The sequence below is a fragment of the Podarcis raffonei genome, chromosome 10 (genome assembly GCF_027172205.1).
Source record: "Podarcis raffonei isolate rPodRaf1 chromosome 10, rPodRaf1.pri, whole genome shotgun sequence".
NCBI lineage: Eukaryota > Metazoa > Chordata > Lepidosauria > Squamata > Lacertidae > Podarcis > Podarcis raffonei.
The window spans coordinates 5896395-5920159 of NC_070611.1; the positions used below are offsets into that span (position 1 = coordinate 5896395).

The window sequence follows — 23765 nt, forward strand, 5'->3', positions numbered from 1 at the left end:
AAACTGCTGGTTTGCCAAAGTAGTTTGACACCCAGCCCTGTCCACATTTGGATGTGTTTCTCATTCAAGCTGAAATATTAATACTATAGGACAAAATCCCAGTGATCCAGTGGTCTTCTTTGGAGTGAGTCCAGGATGGTCTACCTAGCAATGCGCACTAGTCTTGATCCCCTTCTTTTCAGCATTCACTTATGTTTAAGTGTGATTTTTAATGCAACTGCTGCACCAATTTCTAATTACAGTGGTACCTCAGGTTACATGCGCTTCAGGTTACAGAGTCCGCTAACCCAAAAATAGTACCTTGGGTTAAGAACTTTGCTTCAGGATGAGAACAGAAATCGTGCTCCGGCGGCGCAGTGGCAGCAGGAGGCCCCCATTAGCTAAAGTGGTGCTTCAGGTTAAGAACAGTTTCAAGTTAAGAACAGACCTCCAGTACGAATTAAGTACTTAACCCGAGCTACCCCTATATTAAATTTTCAAGTACCTTGTGCTTAAACTAACTATATCTATTTTGTTGGAAAAATCATACCAATTGCAACAATAGCCATTTACGCAGTTTGCCTCAAGCATCCTAAGTAATCCACATCTATCATATCATTAATCCTCAGAGCAGCCCTATTGCTGATGTGGAGCTGATAGGGAGAGAAAAAGTGGCTTGCCTTAAGGCCACCAAGAGACTTAACATCTAAATTTGTTGTTGGCTCCTGGTCAGACTCTTTGTGGTTGCAACCTCTTACCTGCTTTCAGAAGCCCTATGCACAGTTTCTTCTTCTTGCATAAACAAGAAGAATGTCTGGATGTTGGTTGTAAACCCTCTTTTCCTCCACCCTTTTAGTTTATCGTGTGCTGGCTGGGAATTGGCATATTTCCTGTCTGAAGGATTGCATCCTCCACTCCCACATTCTAAATGCCTTAGAAACAACTAAGAAACAAAAGGCGTATAAATTATACAGCTCTCCCATGTGGATGGCTTTCAGCTTACCATCTGCCACACAGAGAGCCCAGAGATTGTCATGGTGTCAGCAAATTGAGCATATAATTCAAACTAGTTGGGAGTACATCCCAAACAAGCAAATTCCAAGTGTCAGGGGGGAAAGGAAGTATTTGGAGACAAAGTAACCCCTCAGGCTTGGAAAACGGCAGTACTCCGCCTGACCTCCTAGCAACTGTTGTGGTGGGGACAGGGTCCTGAGGAATAAGGTCATCAGCTCCAGTTATCTTGGCCCCAAATGATTTGAGCCTAAACAGTCGTTGGATGCTATGTTATGACACTGGGGAGCTTAGAGCAATGGTAACATGTTCAACATACCAATATAGCTCTTGCACGCCGTGTTGGCCTAGAATTCTTTATTTAGCAAAGTGGGCGGGGAACTATTGCTTCTTGTAGAAGATCAGAAAATATATACTTTGAAATGTACAGGGCTATGCCAATTTAAGTACATCAAAGTTACTTTAAACGGTTTCACTTGGTTTGATTGTTTATTTAAATCATTTTTACTTTGTGGCTTATATGAGATCAATGGCATACAAGACAGTCCCTGCCCTTAGGTTTACAATCTAACAAAAACAATAGAAAAGGGAAAAAGGAAGGAGGGGTGACAACTCAAGCACCAGTTCCTGATGGGGAACTCATGGCCTGTGGGGTCTTTTTTTATTTTACCATGTCTTTCCCCCTCTTCATCAGGTTCTGCACTGGCTAGAAGGAGGAGGAAGAAGGAGGAAACAGCTGATCGCAAAGTTCCCTTCTAGATTGGCATGGGCATAGCCGGGGGGGGGGCATTGGCCCCGTAAATCAATAAAAACCAATACAAATCTGCGGTTCTGCCTCCCTAACAAAAGCCTGCCCCCTCCCAACAAAAACCCTGACTATGACCATGGAGATTGGGAGGTAGGGAGGCTTTAGCCCTTTGCTCCCCATTGTGGGCCCAGTGTAGATCAGACCTCTCACACCTGCAGCTTCCATTTCCAGAAATGATCCCTTGAAACAAATGAATCCAAATACATGCAAAGATTGTCAAAAGCTACTTAAGGTCCCAGATATAGGGATGGGAGAGAAATTGAATGACGACCGACCTATTTTGTGCTTCCCAAGTAAATGCACATATGCTTTGAAATGGGCACTTCTGTATGTTATGCAAAAGTTTTGCCAAGAGTGCGAGCACTTTGTGCTCAATTGTGTTTGTCTACTAAGGGCATTGTGTGAGGTTTTTGACCCCACTTGCTGCTGGAGTTACCACCCAGTTAATGTAGCACTCAGGCTGAAATGCGGTTGGTCTCTCAGCAGCAAGTGTGCAGCTTGCCCCTGCAATTGAGGGGGCCGAGGCAGCATGCTCTGTGCGTGCTGTGCCGACGTCATGCACACATGCTGCGGGGCATGCTAATGTCACTCATGGACACTGTGTGATGTGCTGGCACATCATGTGCACACTGCGCGGCTTGTGCTTAAGGCAGGAGCATGTCACGGGGCATGCACGAGAGAGGGAAGCACATTGTGTGGCATGCGTGCACAATTGCCACGGAATTTTGAGGGGGCTAGGCTCCCTCCTTGAAAATTTTGGGGGTCCCTCAGTCCCCTGCCCCCCAACATGGCGACCCTGATCAGTAGGGTAGACAGGCTGTGCTGCATGTTTATAGAGGTGCGCTTGCACCTGCTAGGCTCTCCTTGCATATTTGTAAATAAAATAAATATGGCACCGATGGGTATGTCTTGAGGGTGTGCTCTTCCAAAGGCAAATAAATCCTTATTGTGTTATCCCTGAAACTAACCAGTTGGAGAAATTGGGACAGTATAACTCTTTTTTAAAGCTCATGGGTAATAATGGCCCTTTGTAATTCACTTGTGTTTTTATTGTGTTGTAGCTTACCTGGAACCACAGTTCCCTTTAATTGCTCTGAGTAGCTACAGCAACATCAGGATTATTAAGTGCTTTCACAAAAGATGCAAATTACATGTTGAGAGACAGAGAGTGAGCGAGCGAGAGAGACTTGATTTTGAATAGCAATTGCTTTTCAGCATCAAATGTGGCAGCATTATAAATAGTACGGTGTCACTTAGTGCAGAATAATAAAGACAGACTGTTGCATTATTTGTCAGAATTGGCACACTCGTGGTACCATCAGATTTTTCAGCCAGCGAAGTTGAGGAATTGGCCTTATCATGGCACAGCTAGTAGACAAACCCAAGTAGTCCAAAAGTACTTGTTGATATAATGCTCGGTTAAGGGAGGAAATAGTCCCACCCCCAAAGCCATATAAGTAGTGTGATCCGAGGAAAGGGAGATTCTGGTGACAAAGGTTCCATTAAACTGAATGGGGGGTGAGCTGGGATTGGCAGAACATGACAAAGCTTAAGTTTTTAATTTACGAACCTGTCACAGCTGCAAGTCAATTGGGGATATGGAAAGCATTTTGTTATACATCATGTCCTCATGCTGTCTTCCTCGAAAATGCTTTTGGAGCATGCATGTGATACCATGGCATCCCATAAACCATTGTGGGAGTCACATTCAGGGATGGTTCTTGGTTCTTTCCCATTTGAAATGGAACTAGGGGAAATTAGGCCCCCGGTGAGGCTAACTTTAGCTAAGAACAGAGATAATGGGAGAAGAGCAGGAGGAGGAAAGACAGGATGGAGGAGATGCCTCATGTACCCACACCATTTAACTCAGAGGGCTGGTGCAGCAGATCCAAGGTGCAGCCTGAATCGAAGCTGGTGAAGCTGCCAAATGGAATGATTCAGTGCTTTTTTTCTAGAAAAATATGTGCCGTTACTCACCATGAAGTTGCTGCAGTAATTGCCACACTTTCTAACAACAACAAAAGAGGTGTTGGTACTGTACTCACTGTCAAGCAAGTCTCCAAAAGTATAGGGTGAAGCAAAGTAATGTAACAGGGAGGGATGTCATTAACTCTGACCAATAAAGCAGTACAAAAGCTCCAACTTCATCTTATTTGAGTTCATGAGAGTAGAACCAGTGGAGGGCAGGAGTTTTGACGTACCCCTCCTCCTGCCGGGGGCCATGTTCACTGTCAGTAATATGCACACCTATATGTGAAGCTCTGCAATCTGCAGCAAATAAATATTGTTGTTAGCAACCTGTACTTTTTACGAAACCATATAACAAACCAAACCTAAGATAAATCTTTTAGACATCAGATGCCCATTAATGTGCATAATAGCAGTTTGTGTTTTCTTTCCTTCAAATTAGGCACTACAAGGCCTCATAAGGAGGGGGAAGTCCCTGGTGTGGATTATATTTTCATCACTGTTGAAGATTTTATGGAACTAGAGAAAAGTGGTGCTCTTTTAGAAAGCGGGACATATGAAGGTAAGCTGCGTTCTTTAATTGCAAAATCTGCTTTATGTTTTCATTATGTTTTCCTCCATTTTCTGGAATTACATTAGGACATCCCATTAGATTGTATCATAGCACCCATTATCTTAAATTTATGAGCAGCCAGATGGTAGTTGTGAAAGTATTTTTTTCCCTATGAAATATCTAAATGCAAATGGGCTCAATTTAATTGGAATTCATGTCAGTTAAGGGGAAGGGAGAATAAAAAGTGAAAGCTAAACCACTCAGCACTCAGCAAAGTTAAGGCATTAAACAAGTTTTTTTATTTAATTAACGTAATAAGGTATAATAGAATACTTACAAAAAAAGACAATGTCCTTGGACAATAATTCACAAATTGTATAAAACAAATATTAATAAATTAAAGCATTAAACCTGAGTCAAAAGGATTCCACAAGGTCAGAGAATCAAGGGAGTTAACAAGTATACCTTTATATTTGTATCTGAACTTTTGGGTGATATTCAGGATGGAGGCTGGGGCCATCTGCACTAAAGGGGGGGCATGTGTTCAGTTGTGGCTCATTCCTGTCTTCTGAACACAGCAACCAGAGTCAGGCCAGTGTCCATTTGGTTGTCTGCCCTTCATTTGAGATTCTTGAACATCATCATGCTTCATAATTGTTTGCGATTATCATTACACCAAAAACCTGAGCCTAACTTGCAAAAGCCTCAAGCCAAGCACTGCTCATTGCAGTGCAGAGAGGGTGAATGAAAATGCTAGATTGAGGTGGGCAGTTCTACAAACACACACACACACACACACACACACACACACTGCTGCATGGTACCCATACATTATTGACGATCTTACAGATAATTGTGTAAACTGAAAGCTGAATCAGCAATTTTAAAATTGATGTCATGCAGATTCTTGTAAAACTTTTTTTTTTTAAGACATAAAAATCCTAGCACCTTAACTACATGGCAAGTAGATATGAAATTTCCGCAATGGGATTTAAAAGTATCTGCTTGAGAAGTGACAAGCTGGCAGCTTAATGATACCTCTAGGGTTACTGTTGATTCACCTCATGTCAAACTTGTTCAAGATTTAAAAAAAATGTGTGTGAAATGGAAGTATGTTGCATAATACTGGAAGAGGAATGGAATGGAAATGTGCAAAAAAAACCACAATACCACAGAAACTTGTAAACAGCATGTTTCTTATAGTACATAAATGTGGTACCACATTATATCATGTCTTTGGTCTTTTTTGACTGCTTATCCCTAGATATTATAGGTTTGCAAGCTGTGCATTAAAAACACGTACATTCTGTAGAAGTCTAATATATTGGGTGGTTTCATCTGTCTGTGAAGGAACAGTGTAGGGCTCAGATTTATAATTTAAAATCATGTTGTTTTTGCTGTCTAGGAACTTATTTTTCTCCACCAGCAGAACTAATAGTCCCAGCCTCTCCATCAGGAAAATGACATTGGATGCACCATTCCCACGAAGGAGATGGTTCCAGGCAGCACCATTTACCCACTAGTCCTGGTCTCTGACAAAACAAATACATATATAAGACATTCTACTGCAGAGGTGGAGAACTGTTTTTAGCTTGATGACTGGATCTGGAAGTGGCCCACAATTCATGAGCCATTTTCGACAGAGGGTAGGCCCAGCCACCTGCCATCATATCAGAAGTGATTGGCGCTGATAGCAAGCCACACTTTATCTGTGGGCAAGTGCAATGTGGATTCAAAACATGCCAGCAAACAGACATTTCTCCTTGGCAAACTGGCAAAGCTGTCTACAGGGCTGGTCTGCAGCAGAAAAGAATGCCCCTTTGAAGGCATAGTTTGAGTCCAAACTGCATCTGCAAATGGACAGTCTCAAAAGGGGCTTGCAGTTTCAGCTCCAATCTGCTCTTGGATGCTTTCAGCAAGATCAAAGAACAATCAGGAGCACACTTTAAGCTCCCAATGGTTCATTTTCAGATACATCTTTTGCCTGTGATATGACATCAGGTGTGGGGCAGATGGGTGTAGTTTGGGGGAAATGACCTCACAGACCAAATTCAGACCCCTGCCAGCCAAATTGGGCTTGTGGACTGGAGGTTTGCCACCACTCTTCTGCTTGGAGCTGCTACCTCTGCCTTTCCCTTTCCCTTACGCCAAAATAAGTTTCTTCTCATTGGAGAAGGGTGAGGTACAGGTGGTCACAGCAAGTGGGGCTGTGTTTCCCCACTTATGGGGCTGTCATACATCCAGAGTTTCCAGGATTTCAAAGGCAGAATTGACATACAGGGATGATTTTCGAAAGGTGGCGCTTTGTCCTGGATCTTAGGCAAGTCAATTGAAAAACCATGTTATTTTGGTGGTAATCCTAAATTTTGGGGTCTTCCCAACAACTTTTGGGGTGTCCTAGTTTTTACTTTTTGAAAAATGGGAACCCTACATAAAAGAACCTTGCTTACCCCAGTCTTCCTCATAAACATTCAGATACAGGGCTCTCTTATGTAAGAACCTTCCCTTCATTTTTTTGTAATATTCCTAGTCACGGCTGCACAGTGAGAGACTAAAGTGCCATCACTTTTATAACAGAACTGGTTGCAGTATTTAACTGTCAAATATATCAAGTATATTTATTGACAAATACATCCAGAGGCTTAAAGGAACATATTACTAACATTATTTCTGTCCTGCTGACCTACCATTTAATTGTAGGATGTGGTATCTTCCAATGAATGTTCTTGAAGGCACATTTCAAGCTAAGAAAGTTTGGACCTGAATAGCACTTGATTGCAAAACCACCTTGGAACCGTATATGGCCTAAATGCCAAAAAACATGTTGCAGTGTGTTGTATAATCTTACTTAGACAAATGCTTCTGTGCTCCAAAGCATGATCCTTAATTTGCAAATGAAATGAGAGGCTTTCCCTAGCAAAGATTCTAGGCATGTTTCCCAGCAAAGGTCATTTTTACCTCCTAGGCATGGAGTTTAAGGGGAGCAAAATTTCCTTGCCCTGCCCCCTTCTTCCTTCCTTGAGGATGCTTAGCTATCAGATTAATATTACACTCCTTTTCAGTGTAGAGTGTAGCTTTAACTTGAGCTATCGGAGGAAGAACAAACTGTTGACATAACAAACAAACAAATAAATAAATAAATAAAGCTGCTGTTTTCCCGGGGGGGGGGGGAGAGAATTTGGATTTGACATCAAGACATGTCAAACCCCTTGTGGAAAATGGTCAGTGTCAGGAGACTTTCATTATTGCCACTGGCAAGTAGACACCTGACTCGGCTTACTGAAGTCATTGAAAAGTTCCTTCTCCATTTACCTCCATCTTCCTCCTTTCACTTTTGTGACAGCCACAGATCGGGGGGTGGGGGGAGGCGGGCAAGGACTTTTTTTTGCCTATAGAAATCTGTCAAAAAGATGTCATCTGATCTGATTCATCTGCCAGTTGATCCCACTGTTTCCTCTCTGTTGAGGCAGTCTTCAAACCCAGCTAATGTTTAAGTGTGTGTGGTACAGACTGCATTTCTTACTTAGGAAACAAAGCTCTGTTTCCAAATTCAGCAATATTGGTCTTCACAGAAGCTGGGAGAAATGAGTGGCATCCCACTATAGCATCCATGCCAGTATCCTGTTAAATAACTTGAGATGATATTGACTGGGACCTATATATGTTGTCCAGCCATTAACCTGTTTCTTGCCAAGTATGTTATAGAGCAGGCATATCCAACAGGTAGATTGTGATCTACAGGTAGATCACTGGACGTCTGCGGTAGATCACTGGTAGATCACTGGCTGCCCCCAAAGAAGCTAAACAACTGTGGCTCCCCTAAAAAAAAGCTCACAATTTTGCCTCCTCCCTGAAAAAACTCAACAACTTTGACCTGAAACCCACATCCATGGCTCCTCAGGGTTCCATCTTAAACCTGTACTTAACCTTATTCAAGAAAAATGATTGAGAACTTGAAGTAGTTAACAGGAGTTGGCTTCTTCCCATTATAATTTTCTGTATCTTCAGCACTTACAGCAGTCATAGCAGCAACACTATGTAATCAATTATTTGTTCAGTATGCAGTCATGTGCTGTACTGAAAAATGAAATTAACTTTTAATTATCCTTTCCTCTGTTTCCCCCCTCTCTCAAGAGATAACTTTGTCAATCTTGTTTGTATTATCAAACTGTGAAGGTGACTTTCACCAGTATCTTGCATGCATTTCTAAACTTCTGCAGTTTAGAGATGATTTGACAGATGGTTCTCAAAGCTGCCTGAGGTGAATTTTACCTACTGTATAAATATTGATTGCCTTAATAATTGGCATTCTGTATCTCAGCATCTTAACAAGATATTTTTCTCTAACGAGCTTTGTGGCATGGGAAAATCTTGATTCAATTAGAGCAGTATTGACATATTGCCTAAAAGAGAAATGTAATGTTGTCACTCCTATGAGTGAATTGCTACTCAAACATGTGCAGGGGCTGCTGGACTGAAGTTCTTTCTGCCGGAGGTCCCCTGGAATATATGAAAGCTTCACAAGAGTACCATGGCTATTTTTGCACAGCTCCAGTTCATTTTTGTGGCACTTAAGCAGGGGAAGTTATTGAAAAGCAATTGTATTCATTTTCACTAGAACACATCAGTATGTGCTTCAAGAAGAAATCCCCTGACATTGATCCTGGGTTTAATTATAAATGGTGTAATTGGATTATAAACTGAGATAAAACAATGTGCAGTATGTATTCCATTTATGGATACAGCTATTTTCTGTGGTGTTTGGCTGGAAGAGGAAAAAAGGTCTGACTTTAGTTACTTGTTTTTAATTGGATCAGAGTATTATTGCATTAGTTTGTAAAACTGATGATCAGAGATGCAGAGCCAAGTGTAAGGGCACCTTTTATTGGATCAACTAGTCATCTAACGTATTGCATATAAGCTTTCAATGGCACATTCTTCGTTAGGCAGTGATGTGCAGAACAAAAATAGAATGTAGAAGCTGATTTCACATATTATTATTCTTACGCAACTGTGCCCTAGGGAGTGTGTCTCACTATTCCTAGAATTCACCATCCGGAGAGGTATGCATGCCAGTTCTATACACAAATAGAATTTTCTTTTTTTAAAAAAAAAATATTGTTTATCCCCTTCTTCTCCTTAAATAACAGCAGCAGCAACAGCAACAACAACATCTAAACACTGATCTGAATTTTGAATTGGTAGGGTTCAGGGTGGGAGCTGCAGTATAGAAAACAAAACAGCACCCTCCTGATTTTTAAGAGCGCTAGTGGATCTTTTCGAGCCCATTGAGCCTGCCAAATGAATGATTTCCTTAGATTTCACAGATCACAGGGGAGCCCAGCGTGGCTTCATCAGCAACTAGTTTCCCCCTCAGAAATACACTTTAAAAAGTGAGTGAAGGATGACGGGTGAGTGCTTTACATACCTGAAGGAGCATATTCTGGCAAGTTTTATTCCTTTGACAAATTCTTCTTCAGATCTCTTTCACACCTTGGCTGGCAGCTGCAGACCAGCTGATCTCACTCAGGGGATCAGATCTTGCCAATGGGGCCGCAGTTGTCGACCCTCTAAAGAATGGCACATAACACACACAGAGAGATCTGCTAAAAGTGTAATTTAATCCAAAATCCAGTTGTAATGTGGAAGGCATCCGCTCAGACGAAATTATAGTAGGAGTTATGAGGGATAGCATGTGAACTTTCTTGCGAGGGAGGAGGTCACAGCTCTAGGCAGTCGAATGCAAAATACAAGGCAACTTGAGAGGGTTCTCTTCAGGTGAAATTTCTGTAGGAATTTCAAGGTATATTTATAGCACTGAATTGCTGTAGGTCAATTTTGAACCACCCAACACACATATCTTCTGCAGACTACTATCGACTGCTAAAACTATATTTCATTGACTAGGAAGAGCAGTGCTTTATTCACACCCAAATGATAAATATGAAACGAGATTTGTCTAGGCCATGAAATTTTTACACATTGCTGTACTAGAAAAGTCTGGGCTGAGTAATACATTTAGTCCAGGTCTTTCAGGCTTACTAATATTTAGTCTTGGGAGCTGTTCTGGTTATTGAATTTATGATTGTGTATTTTAATTTGTATTTATTGTAAGGCGTCTTACAGGTTTTTAATTGGATTTTCTTTTAAGTTATGAACCACATTGGGATTGCTATGAAAAGGTGGTATTATTTAAAAGTGGGGTTTTTTAAGTAAAGTAAATAAATAAACTCATCTAATACACTTCAATGAGTGTTAGTCAGAGCTGAACTCTTGAAAATGTTATTTTCTTACATTAGGTATCTTTGTAAGATAAATAACCATTGTATCAGCAATGAGATGGGTTTGGGCAATTTCTAAGTAAAGAAAAAGAGATGAAATGTGGAAAAACACAAACACACTCACTCCAGTAAATATTTTTTTGATTGGATGTTTAGGTTTTACACTTCTCTTTTCACAGTTACAATTTACAACTGCCTTGGAAGTTCTCCACTTTTGCAAGGCTTGATAATTGGGCTCAGAGAGGTCAGTGAGACACAGTTCTCCCCGGTTACATACAATATTTTTTTACCCCGGCTCAGTTTTATACCGATGTCAAACATAATTCTGCTGAAAATTTTGAAGGCAGCATTATGACACATCTTATATTATGTTCCTGTAGTTGGTGCTTGAATGTCTTAGTTTGCCAGCACCCATGGAAAGATGGAAATAGAGGAGTTCTTAACATTTTCAGTTTTTTTACAGGGGTTTTCAAGGGAGTTTGCAGGCTTTTCAATGTTGTTTCCAATATATGTGATTTCACTTAAACTTGTGGGGCCTCAGAATGTAACTCCCACGTAAATGGGGAGTTGCCCTTATTGTTTTCAATCTCTGTTCTGTGCATCTACTTTGATATTTCTGCATATGGCACTGGACCTTTGCTATGTATAATGTTTCGAAACTGTGTTAGATTCTGTTTGATTTCTGTTTTCCGTACATTGCTTTGAGGTTCTTTTGAACAAAAAGCCATTAAGGAATTATGTCGAATGTGTTTCACCAAGTGACAGTTTTATTCAGTCAGAGGACGATTGTCAGCAACTATATGTCCTCATCCTTTCATTTAGGTTTGAAGATATATATCTTACTGTGAGCTGAAAATTGATCCAGCTATATGATAGCGCAACAATCAGATCACAGCTTCACAAAACTGCTAGCTGTAATGATCATTGAATTTGCTGCTATTTTTTATTTTTATTTTGTGAGCCAGCCCAGAGGAAGAGTCAAGTACAGGAGGAGGGTATTACAGATTAGATCAAATTCTTTTTAAAAAGATTTATTAGAGCTAGAGGAACAAGCCCTAGAAGGACAATTTACTGTAACACTTCATGTCTTATAGTACCACATACATACATACATACATAATGTGCTATATTTAGCATTTTTTCCAGACCCTCCAAGTGTCCCTATTTTCCAGGGACATCCCTGATTTAGAGAAGCCACACTGGTTTCTGATTCAATCCTGGAATGTCCCACTTTTCCTTAGGACATCCTTATTTTCATTTAATAAATGTTGGAGGGTATGGCGTAGTCCAACCCCCAAGCAGTCTGAAGGCAATCCTGTATAGGGAAGGGGTTTCTTTAAAAAAAATAATAATGTTTTATTCTGTTTTTGTATATGGTGGAAGCTGCCCAGAGTGGCTGGGGCAACCCAGTAAGATGTGTCAGGTATAAATAGTAAAATTATCATTATGGAATGCAACACATCTATTTGCATCAGAGAAATGATGGGAGGGCATGTTTTTTGTTTCAGTTCATTGTATTAAGGTAGAGTATTAATTAGGCCATTTTTAAAAGTAGAAATGTGTATATTACATCGCACACAACAAATTGTGCAGATGTATTCTTCAGTTAAGCATATTGGCACTTAATCTGTTATTATTCATTTGCTGTTTGCCAGAAATGTGGAGCTCATTTGGCATTTGTTAGAATTGGCCCAAACCACACATCTTTTTTCCTTTACACACATGGCTAACCATACACAGAGGTCCATATAGTTTGGCTTCGTGATGGAAGTCATTCTTGCAAGGATAATGTGTGAAGCAGACCATAGTCAGTTTCATGGTTCTCTAAAACTGTGACCATGTTACTTTTCTAAAGGTCTTAACCTAGTCTTAATTTAAAATGGGGTCGGTTTGTCAAGAAGGTTCGTTTCTTGGGCCTTTTAGGAAGGTTTCCTGCAGACTTGAGAACTCACTGGCTCCTTGTCTGCATGCATCTTCCTCAAGGAGCCCTGTCAATTCTGGCGGTAGCAATTTTATCAGTGATATGGGGCAGAAAACGACTCCCAGCCTGAAAAAGATTAAAGGAGAATATCCTACGGGAATCATTCATATTTCAGAACGTTTCTTCAGAGCTTTATCTTACATATACAGAATCTTTGTTAGCAATATTTACTTTAACAGAACAGTGCTTGTAAATAATCTTTTAAAATATTGTGTTTGCTGGCATGATAGTTTATAACTGCTGGAGATGTTGCTTTTCAAGTGTGGCACTCTGATTAGATAAGGGAGATCAGCAAAAGAAACTACATTACCTAGTCCTAGACAGTGAATTTCACAAAAACTATTTTATTATTCACAAACATCCTCACTGATTGCCCCCCCCCAGTTTCGTTATTAAGTTGTACAACAGTCCCCAACCCAATTTCCACTAGTTGCTTTCTACAACTTCCTATCAGTTGGCATTGTTTATTTAGACTTTAACAACAGTACTTGAAGTGCAGAGCATCAAACAATAATTTCCTCCCATTTGTTGCTTCATTTCTAGGTAGGTTGACTCTAACTTTGTGTTTCTGTTTTGCAAATGTAATCACCTGCCTGCTCACCTGGAAGTGGATATAGGGATAAAGGAAGTCTCTTTATACTGGCTCAGTAATATCCATGCTGGTGGCACTTGCTGTCCAGGGTTTCCGATAGAAGTATATCCTATTCCCACCTGAAGATTCAAGGGTCTGAACATAAGACCTTCTGTGTACAAGAGACAGGCTGTATCTCTGAGCTACAGCCCAAGTGACCAAGCAGATGGCTCCATGCAATCGTGCAGCCTGTGAGGCTTTAAGAATGCACCCTAATCCCTGCTTTTGGACTAAGACAATACTTGTGCCTTTAGAATAGTGACTGGTTAAAGATTTTATGGAGTATGTACAGCAAGACTAGATGGTTTTCCTTGTGCAAAGTATTGGGCACACTCAGAGTATGGATAAAAAAGAAAGAGAGTTTTATTCATTGGCTGCATTTCATCTTCACACCAGGGGAAGCATGGCTTCTGCAGAAAAAGGAAATAATCTGTGATCAGCATATTTATAGCCTTGCCAGATTCCTGCTGAGGCCTATGAAGTTTCTGGATCTACAGCCCAAGGAGACAGTCTCCCTGCAGATGGAACTGCAAGACTCTGAAAAGCCAAGCTATGGGCTCAGAAGAAATCACAGTTGTTCTATGACTATAAATTTAGGCAGGGGCACTTGTAATAAGCACCATTCATCTTTGTGGCAGAGCATGTAAACATAAATGCATAAAAATAGCTTGCTTTATGGCTTGATGCCTGTGATCCTAGAATAATTCCTCACTATACAGATGTTCAGGAAGATGCCTAGATACCATTGGCATTTCCTTCTCTTAACCGTGGGCAGAATTGTTCCCTGGTCTGAGACAGCTGCTGCCAGAACATTTCCTCTGTTTATGTGCCATGTGAACCCTTTATCACGTGACAAAAACATACCCTACTCACATGATTGGGTGACCAACTCACATAAGTTTTCCAGAGCCTACCTGACTAGGTTACATGGTATGCTAATATAGGTCAGCTACTTAACTTGCCTTCGTTGCAGTGTGACGACACCCTTGAATATCAGAAACTGAAGACCTTGATATTATTGTAAATTTCACTCGAGCTCCCAGATAGCAATCTATTCCCTTAAGATCTGAAATATCAAGGCAGAGGTGAGGAACTTCCAGCCAGGGTTCAAGTTGGCCAGCATAGCCATTTCCCCCAAACTTTAGGATCATAGAATTGTAAGGTAAAGGTAAAAAAAGGTAAAGTACCCCTGGACGGTTAAGTCCAGTCAAAGGCGACTGTGGGGTGCGGTGCTCATCTTTCTTTTCAGGCAGAGGGAGCCGGCGTTTGTCCGCCGACAGCTTTCTGGGTCTTCTGGCAGAAGAGGACACCGTTATGAGTACCAAAGCACCGTTTACCTTCCTGCTGCAGTGGGAATTGTACAGTGTCCATCTGTCCATCAGCTGATGTCACTGGGTGGTAGCACATTCCTGTAGGGAACATGCTGGTGAAGCAGACCCCCATTCCCTTGGCTTAGCTTTGGCAGGTGAGCAGAACCACCCAGCTATCAGTCACCTGATGTCATCTGTCTGACCAGTGGGTGGCTCCACATACCTGCTTGTGAGGGTGAGAGAAGATAAAAATATTGCCCGTTAGGCCATCACCTGCATTAATGATATGGTTTGGTCGCCACTGAAACCTGTTTAATAAACCTCATTAAATGGAAACCTGATTAGCCTTCATTCCAGTTAAAAATGAAGATGTAAGGCTTAACCATTGTCAAGACAGGGTGAGGTATTGATGACAGAGGGAGAAGGGATTGGGGAATGGAGCACAGGATCCCAGAGTCAACTTTTGATTCCAAATCTAATGATCTAGTATAGTGCAACATTGGTCTACATTTCAGAACATGTGGAAATTAATCACTTCACCTCTATATTGCTCAATCTTCTCATTCTTTTCTCATTTTCACATCCTTTCTGGAAATGAAAATGTAATAATTCTAATCATTTGGAAAATAATATTCTGGGTCCTGAACTTTCTTTTATTTGTATAAAAAATATCTCATGGAGGGAAAATATTGAGACACTCCTTGCCAAACACTTAAAAGATTAAACTAGGAAAATAAAGACAGATAAATACTGTTCAGAGTGTTTATCATTTTAAAGTGTTTGATGCATGAACATTTTGATAAACTTACCCTCCCCATTCCTTTTTATTCAAGTGCTTGAGCCTGGATTGCATCAGTCTTTTATATAATTGATTTCTTTGTTTTCTTCTGTTTGGAAGTGTTGGTACTTGTAAAGGGATCTATGAGTCTCAGCAACGAAATGGGTAGACACCATTTTCAAGGAGCTGGCATCAGGAGTGAGCACACACACTTCAGCCATCTCTGTTCCTCACTGCCAGCTGGACTTAAAACAGATTTGACCAGCCAAGTACATTACTTGTTGATGTTACCTCTTGAAGCATGTTCATGTGTAGGGCTCAGCTGAAAGGGCCCCATCCTGTTATCATTGGACTTCTAATCAGAAACAAAAAGGACTCTTGTTTCAGCAATTTTTCCAGCAATTTCTTCTCTTCTCTTTATGAAATAGCTGAAATTGTATTATGTCCATTGATTAGCTGGATCGCACATGTGACCTGCACAGGAAGCATTGCCCTTGCTTTAAATTGGCTTCACCCAATCCTTATTGGCTGGCACCCGTCTGTCTTGGGAGACAATGGAAAAGTGCGCCTTCAGGGGGAAAGTTGCATTTCAGATCCTGTGTTCAGAAAACATGGTTTTAGGGTGGTTTACATTAAAATGCAAAGTGAACAAATTTCTTCCTTATCCCTCGTAGGCAGTATGTGATCTCGGATTGGCTGAGGAGTGATGAAACAAAGAATAACAACAGCTGCCAATGCAGCAGGGGGTTGGAGGAAATGGCTGTGAACAGTAGCAAGCAGCCATGAAAGATATATGTTGAAAGAGTTTTTCATAGAGTTCTCCCCACTCATCCCATCTGAAAATTCTACTTTCAAGCCGGGAAGCAAACTTGAGAAGCATTCAGTTCAGATGTTTGGTCTGAAACATAGGGTGCAACTGCTTCCATAAACAGCAACACTCCCCGCACCCAGTGCTAAGTAAATCCAGATTTGCTGAAGCTATAAAATGGTTCACTGCTTCCCTGCCCTATGGAACATAAGCAGCCTCCATTTTCTGCATTGCAATGAATGTTAAAGGAATTCTGCAGAGGCCTCTACACTGAGATTTGTTGGCATCTAGGGACGCGGGTGGCACTGTGGGTTAAACCACAGAGCCTAGGACTTGCCGATCAGAAGGTCGGCGGTTCGAATCCCCATGATGGGGTGAGCTCCCATTGTTCGGTCCCAGCTCCTGCCCACCTAGCAGTTTGAAAGCATGTCAAAGTGCTAGTAGATAAATAGGTACCGCTCCGGCGGGAAGGTAAATGGCGTTTCCGTGCACTGCTCTGGTTCGCCAGAAGCGTGCTGGCCACGTGACCTGGAAGCTGTACTCCGGCTCCCTCAGCCAATAAAGCGAGATGAGCGCCACAACCTCAGAGTCAGCCACGACTGGACCTAACAGTTAGGGGTCCCTTTACCTTTATCTATTTAGAGACAATGGAGTGTCTCTAAATCAAGCCGCTGCATTAGTGACCAAAGTTACCATGGCAGGGCGCAAGCCTGGGTAACTGGGTATGGAGGTCTTGGGCTTGGGCTGCCCAGACAATAAGACCCCCCTTCTTGACCTCACTCTTATGGTCCAAATGAAAGCAGAGCAATGCGTTTGGCACCAGCTTGGCTGCAGGAGTTGCTGGAAGGAGGTGTACAAGGTGCCATCCAGAGTCTTTTGTCTCCTAGATGGGCTACTTTCCAAGGTTGATGAGCCCTATCTGCCCCTTAGAAACTGGGGAGTACTCGTATAATGGCAGCAATCTGCAGATGAATCTACAGCTCCTAAATACTTCTAAATGATTGTGACATTCCCCTTTTCCTATAGTATTGACTTTCAGCCAAACGGTAAACAAATTATTCACTGTAATGTCTGCCCAACTAGTATTTTCATCTTCCATGTAATTAAGCATTCTTCTTCTCAGAACTACATGCTTACATGGCTTTGAAATGTAAGCCACTAAACTGAAGAGTGATATCAGTGTTCACTGTCTGCTAAACACTTCTTTATCTCTGTGTCAGAAAGACAGGTATTTAACGGGGAAAGAGAAAGAGAAGGGTTGAAGCCCCAAAGTCTATTTTTGAATTGAAGGTTGATTTGTTTCAAGTATTTTTATACCACCTTTTGGTATAAAACAATAAGCATGTTCAAAATATAGGCCACCTATGAAGTATTTGTTTTTCATGAAGTGGTTACAGGCAAGTATCTCTGGAAAAACCTAAGGGTTTTTGTTTCCTTCCATACATTGAAATTTTAAATTCCCTGTTTGTCTTGCAGCTAACTGGAGGGCCAGGTAGAAAAGAGTGTAGGATGGATGGTGCAGAAGAGGGAAGGTGTAGTTTGTATGACAACAGGTATAGCTCTCTTCTCCCTGAATCTTAAAGGTCCTTGAGCTTTGTACACCCACAACTAACAGATGGAGGGCACTGTGATTTATTCTTAAAACTATAGCAGATGTGTGGCTAAGCTCACATCTACACATAGTCAACAGTTGTGTCTTTCTGTCAAGACCCTTGGATCTCCTCATCACTACCTTACCTGAAATACTGCTTGTCAAAGTTCAATGGTTATATATAAATAGGTAAAGGTAAAGGGACCCCTGACCATTAGGTCCAGTCGTGACCGACTCTGGGGTTGCGGCGCTCATCTCGCTTAATTGGCCGAGGGAGCCGGCGTACAGCTTCCCGGTCATGTGGCCAGCATGACTAAGCCACTTCTGGCAAACCAGAGCAGTGCAAGGAAACGCTGTTCACCTTCCCGCAGGAGCGGTACCTATTTATCTACTTGCACTTTGACGTGCTTTTGAACTGCTAGGTTGGCAGGAGCAGGGACCGAGCAATGGGAGCTCACCCCGTCGCGGGGATTCGAACCTCCGACCTTCTGATCGGCAAGTCCTAGGCTCTGTGGTTTAACCCACAGCGCCACCCGCCTCCCATATATATAAATAGATACCATAAAAAACACCATAACCTTTCTATAATATAGGACTTCTTCAAATAAATATCAAAACAGTATACCAAAGACCAACAATTTACTGACCAAATTTTGCCACTACTCCTCGCAATAGTTGCACTTAATTGCCAAATTCCTTCAAATAAAAAAGGGTTTTATAGTGATACTTTTGTTGTTGTTGCTGTTGCTGTTGTTGTTGTTTTTAAAGGAAGTATAGCATGCTCTTATTAAATCTCTATGGCATGAAGGGCAAGTACCACTGAGAGCTCCAAAACCACAAAGTCATCAGGATTCTTTGAAAAGTTAAATTGGCCAATCTCTTCCATTATGCATAAATCCATTAGAGTTTAGCTGCCTTTTACAACAGCCCCCATGCCTGGCTCTTTTCCAAGGCAACATTCAAGGACTGCATTGCTCCTCCTTACCTATTGTTGTCAAATTTTGGTATGGCTGGAATGCAATATGAGGATATTCTTTGCACCCTGTTTTGATTTTTTTAAAAAAAGCCACTGCAAATGACTCCCTTCAGAAGCAAATACTTGAGCCAGGTTTATCAATCAAATACACACAAACACACATGCAGACACAGAAATACACATACCTTTTCTCTTTCTCACTGACTCTCTCCATTGCCGTACATTCAGATCAGATACTTCTTATTATTCTTCTGTACTGTTTGGATTACTCAAGCCCTGCATGAGCAAGAGAGTAAATTCAGAGCGCTTTTGTGCCATTATTGTTGCCTAGGAAACCACTTCCTTTTTATTTCAGTGCATGGGACATCTGTGTCACTTTGAGTCTGGCTTGCCGAAAGACAACTTCGCAGCAGGGTGTCAGGGGATGAAAAGTGGAATTAATGAAATCTCAGTGCTTACTGTAAATAAAGAAAGGCTTGTGTAAAGTGTTTCCAAAACTATCTAGTGACCTGAGACTCCGGGTACCTTAGAATTGCTGAGCAGTGTTGAGGTGTGTGCATTTGTCTTCATTAAACGAATGGAGATGAAAGCTTCTTGATGCCATCAGATGTATCTTGGAGAAAGATTGCTGCTTTTCCAGACACATTATCCTACTGTTAGTTAATGACAGGCTCCATAACTTGAACCAGCAGAAGTCCATCACTATCTGTCTTCCTTTCTGCCATACAGTTTTCTCGGTGAAAGTAGGCAGCCTTATGTTGCAATATGCACAAGCAAATATAGGCAGAGCTCCTGCACAATTCACTGTTGTTGTATAACAATATACATTTGCTGAAATTCCCTCTTCTACCTAACTATTGAAGGTGCAGAAGGAACCTTGTCCTCTTTTACACCTGGTCACCCTATAACTAACACATGGTAGGCAATTGGATAAAAAATATCTGCTTTGTAAGGTAGTGCTTCCAATTTTCCAGTAAAGTTACCCGTTCTAGAGTAGAACATTGTAGTTATAGGTTACTTGCAAACAGATGAATAAGGTGTACTTTGTTGATGAAGATCAAAGAGATCTTGTATGCACAATGCAACATGGTACTGTATTGTGGGTCCTTCCACATTCCTGAATCAAAGCATGGTTTCAGTAACCCCTTTCTCTGGAGTAAGATCAGCCTCCTAACCAGAAAAAAAGCCTCATGTCTCTCTCTCATGTCTTTAAATTGGACTTGCACTAGACAGCGCTTCAAAGAGAAAACTCTTTCAAATAGAGAAGTGTCCTCTGTAAAATAGGACACATGGCCACTCTCTTTCAAACTGAAATTATTATTATTTTATTATTTCTGGAATTTTTCTATTGCCCTTCATCTGAGGATCACAGGCTTACAATATAAAAACACGAAAATATACAACATAGTAACAAACAAAACAATAAAAACCCCACAATTTAAAAGGCCATAGATAGTTTAATTAACCAAAAGCCTGGGAGAAGAGGAATGCTTTTGCCTGGCACCTAAAGATATGTAATGAAGGTGCCAGGCGAGCCTCCCTGGGAAGAGCACTCCACAAGCAGGGAGCCACTGCAGAAAAGGCTTGTTCTTGTGATGTCACCCTCTGGACCTCCTGTGGAGAAGGCACATGAAGAAGGGCCTCAGATGAAGGTCACAGGGTCCAGGTCAGTTAATATGGAAAGAGGCAGTCCTTGAGGTATTGCAGTCCTGAGGTGTACAGCTTTATTTGAGGTTTATCTGGGACAGGCATCAGCAGTTGGCATGACTGGGCAGTCACTGAAACACACCTTTGCATGGGCCCAATGGCTAAGAGCTCCCAGACTCCTGCTGATCCTTGCTACTCCTTTGCCTTTCCCTCCAACCTAGAGGTAAGGAGAAGTATCAACTTCTGCTTCCTCACTTACTCCCTTGCCAACTCTCCCCTTGGGAAGCAAGCAGGAAGGCATCATTTGGTGACAATGGCAACAAAGAGGAGACAGGCCCACCCTGAAAGAATTTTGCCTAAGGCCTGGCCAGAAACTGGAGCCAGCAATGGGTTCACCTCACTGTTAGTTTTATCTCAAGCAAACAACCCAGAAAGTACAACTCTGAGAGATGTGCTGATCAAAGGTTTCTTTTAAAAAAACCAGAATTATAACGTGTAATTTCCAGCAAATGTAAATTGCAGAGTTTATCATCTAATAAATAGTTTACAAGTGGTGGTAATGCTTTATACTCCTTTTTTATTGGTTTACATTTTCTGATTTGTGGAACATTGAAAAATCTATTCCACCACCCAACCCACTTAATAATTTAAAGTTGCTCTTCAGAAGGATTTTTTTAGGTGGACGATCCAACAGTTTGGATAATGTATTTAAATATCCTTAATCAGAAAGATTAGACATAGGCCTTGCTGTTTCAGCAATACCATAACTTATATGCTGATTTAAATGCTTTGCACGTCAGCTCATTTGAATTATAAATGACAGCCTCCCACTTTGTGAATACCCACTAAATAATTTTTTTTAGTGACCTTTTGAAAGAAAATATAATTATGCCTTGAGCAGGTACAACAGTAGCTTCAGAAAGACAAGGAGCTCCGAGAAGATGGGCAATTGGCATTCTCTCTGCATGCCTCTCTTAGTGTGGCTATGAGCATACTATTTATTTCCTTTTTATCATACAGGCATGGAATTGTGGATTTGGTTGTACAACTTCCAGATTTTTAAGTGGTCTTGTTTTGCTGTGTGAGGAGACCCGAACTTCGTATGCACACCTCTGCCTAATGTGCTTTTGGCCATAAGAAAACTGCAAAACAGACAACTCCCTGGAAGGAGCATGCTGTTTGGTCTAGAAACGCAAAATACCCATTCTTAAAGCAGAATCCCACTCTCCCAGAAAGTAGCACATCATTGCCTGACTCACAATGGAGCAATGCTAACTCTATATTTGTTGTTGATCTCTTGATTAGTGAGACACAGGCATGGACACCAACAAAGGGGCAACTGCAGGAAATTTTGGGTTGCAAGGAGACACTAGGGAAGTTTGAAGGGGGCATACGTAATAAGCTTGGGGAATAGGAATGTAACACCAAAGGTGGCAGTAGCAGACAAGTGGAGAGGCAATATAAAATGTAAGGTGGATATGAAATATTGTGCAATGGTGTTTTGTTTTGTTTGTTTTGGTTTTTTTTTGTTTTGTTTTGTTTCCATGCTACATTTTTATGCTATGGAGCTCAGCATAGTGTACATGGAGGTGGATTTCAGCTTTATCCTTGTAATGACTTCTTGATGTAGAAAGAAGGTGACTGTCTCAATATATCATCCAGTGAGCTTCATGGTTGACTTAGGTCTTGGACTCAGGTCTCTTCTTTTAAATTATAAATCTATCCATGATATTACACTGACTTATTTAATCACTTGTCACTGTTGTTGTAGTTGCTTCATAAAAGAACAAAGGTCCCAGTTTGATCTCTTCTTCTGTCTGGCAAAAATGGAAAAGATGTGAAGTGGGGGGGGGACGACAAATCAGTTAATTAAACACATCTTTAATACTACATGGTGTTTAATAAACTTTAAAAAAAAACAGTGCAAATTTGAAATCAGTTGTTAAAATTAGTGCAGTTTTGAAAGGTTCAGCTGGTCATTGTGATTCAAGGTGATGTCAAATTGTATCCAAACATAGATGAAACCTGATCCTTAATGCATAATTATATATTTCTAAAATATATAGTAAAAGGTAGAAAACTGATACATGGGTGTGATGGGATGATGAGCTGCTTGTGCGTAAAATCCTAATCCCTCAGAGTTTGGCTAAGTCCCCAAACCTCTGTCTGTGATGGAGCTCCTTAAACATGACTCCATCAATCGCTCGTTGAATCGGACAGTGGGCGTTTACGGAACTTCTTCCAGCATAAAAGCTCCTTAACGGAAACGCGTCTTCTGGACTCTCGGCGTGACAGTTTCCGCCGAGGAGTGGGTGTCCCTACAGGAGGTCCTGAAATCTCCCCGCTGCTCCCGCTTGAAGTGTCTCTGAGCCCTCCCTCCGACTCACTTTCCCTTGGAACTCCACTTCTCCCCCTGCTGGTCCCCTCCTCCGCTGAATGGTCTCTCTCACCCTCCATGAGCCCTTTCACCTCCTTAGTCTCAGATGGCAGTTCCCTGACATCCACCTCCCCTCCAGGGCCCCCTTCACCCCCTTCCCTCCCCTCCTCTGCGGGAGGCGAGGGAGCAAAACCCCTGAAGGAACCTCCCTCATCTTCCGAAGTTTCGAACACTTCCCTCCACCTTTTGCTGTCTCCGGTTTCCAAGTACTCCTCCTCATCGGAGTCTGTTTCTCCTTCCAACTCCGATTCCCTGAATCCCTCCAGTTCCTCCTCATCGTCGGTGGTGCCAAAGTACTCCCTCCGAAACCTCGCTACTGGCTGAGGTTTCCTGGGGAACCTTTGGTGGAACGTTTCGATCAAGATCTCGTCACGGACCTCCTCTGCCTTCACCCAGGTGTTTTCCGACTCCGGTTCCCCTTCCCACGCGACCAAATACTCCACCTGATTACCCTTCCACCTGGAGTCGATGATTTCCGCCACATGGTTGCGGCTTTCCCTTTCTTCTATGGCTGGCCCCCGTGTGGATACCCCTTCACCTTCCCCCCTGTATGGTGACAGTAATGACCTGTGGAATACTGGGTGCAGTTTCATGTGGTTCGGTAACCGGAGTCTGAATGCCACTGGGTTGACCTGTTGGATGACCTCAAATGGTCCCAATCTTTTGGGTCTCAATTTCTTGCAACCCCCCTTGAACGGCAACCCTTGGGTTGATAGCCAGACCCGACTCCCCACCCTAATTGTTTCACCTTCCCTTCTGCTCTTGTCTGCCTGCCTCTTATATTCTTCCTTGGCCCTTTCTAAGTTGAGTTGGAGTTGACGATGGATCGCTTCCATTTCTTCTACAAAAAGTTCCGCGGCCGGAACACTCCATCTTTCCCCTCCTTCCCCTGGAAACGCCCTGGGGTGGCACCCATAATTAGCCAAAAAGGGGCTCATCCCGGTGGACACATTCTCAGCATTATTGTAAGCAAATTCCGCTAGTGCCAACTTTTCGACCCAATCGT

General features: G+C 41.8%; 1 protein-coding gene across 26 annotated transcripts in view; it reads left to right on the top strand.

Annotated features, from left to right (window-relative positions):
• The window catches only part of MAGI2 (membrane associated guanylate kinase, WW and PDZ domain containing 2), a 616514-nt gene that overhangs the window by 334178 nt on the left and 258571 nt on the right, over nucleotides 1-23765 (top strand). For 25 of the 26 annotated variants that reach the window (XM_053406400.1, XM_053406403.1, XM_053406409.1 and 22 more), the window contains one exon: nucleotides 4209-4328. The exons of the other annotated variant lie outside the window; for it this stretch is intronic. In XM_053406400.1, coding sequence (XP_053262375.1) covers nucleotides 4209-4328 — 120 coding nt within the window. The remainder of the gene's footprint in view (nucleotides 1-4208; nucleotides 4329-23765) is intronic. 26 annotated transcript variants of the gene reach the window in all.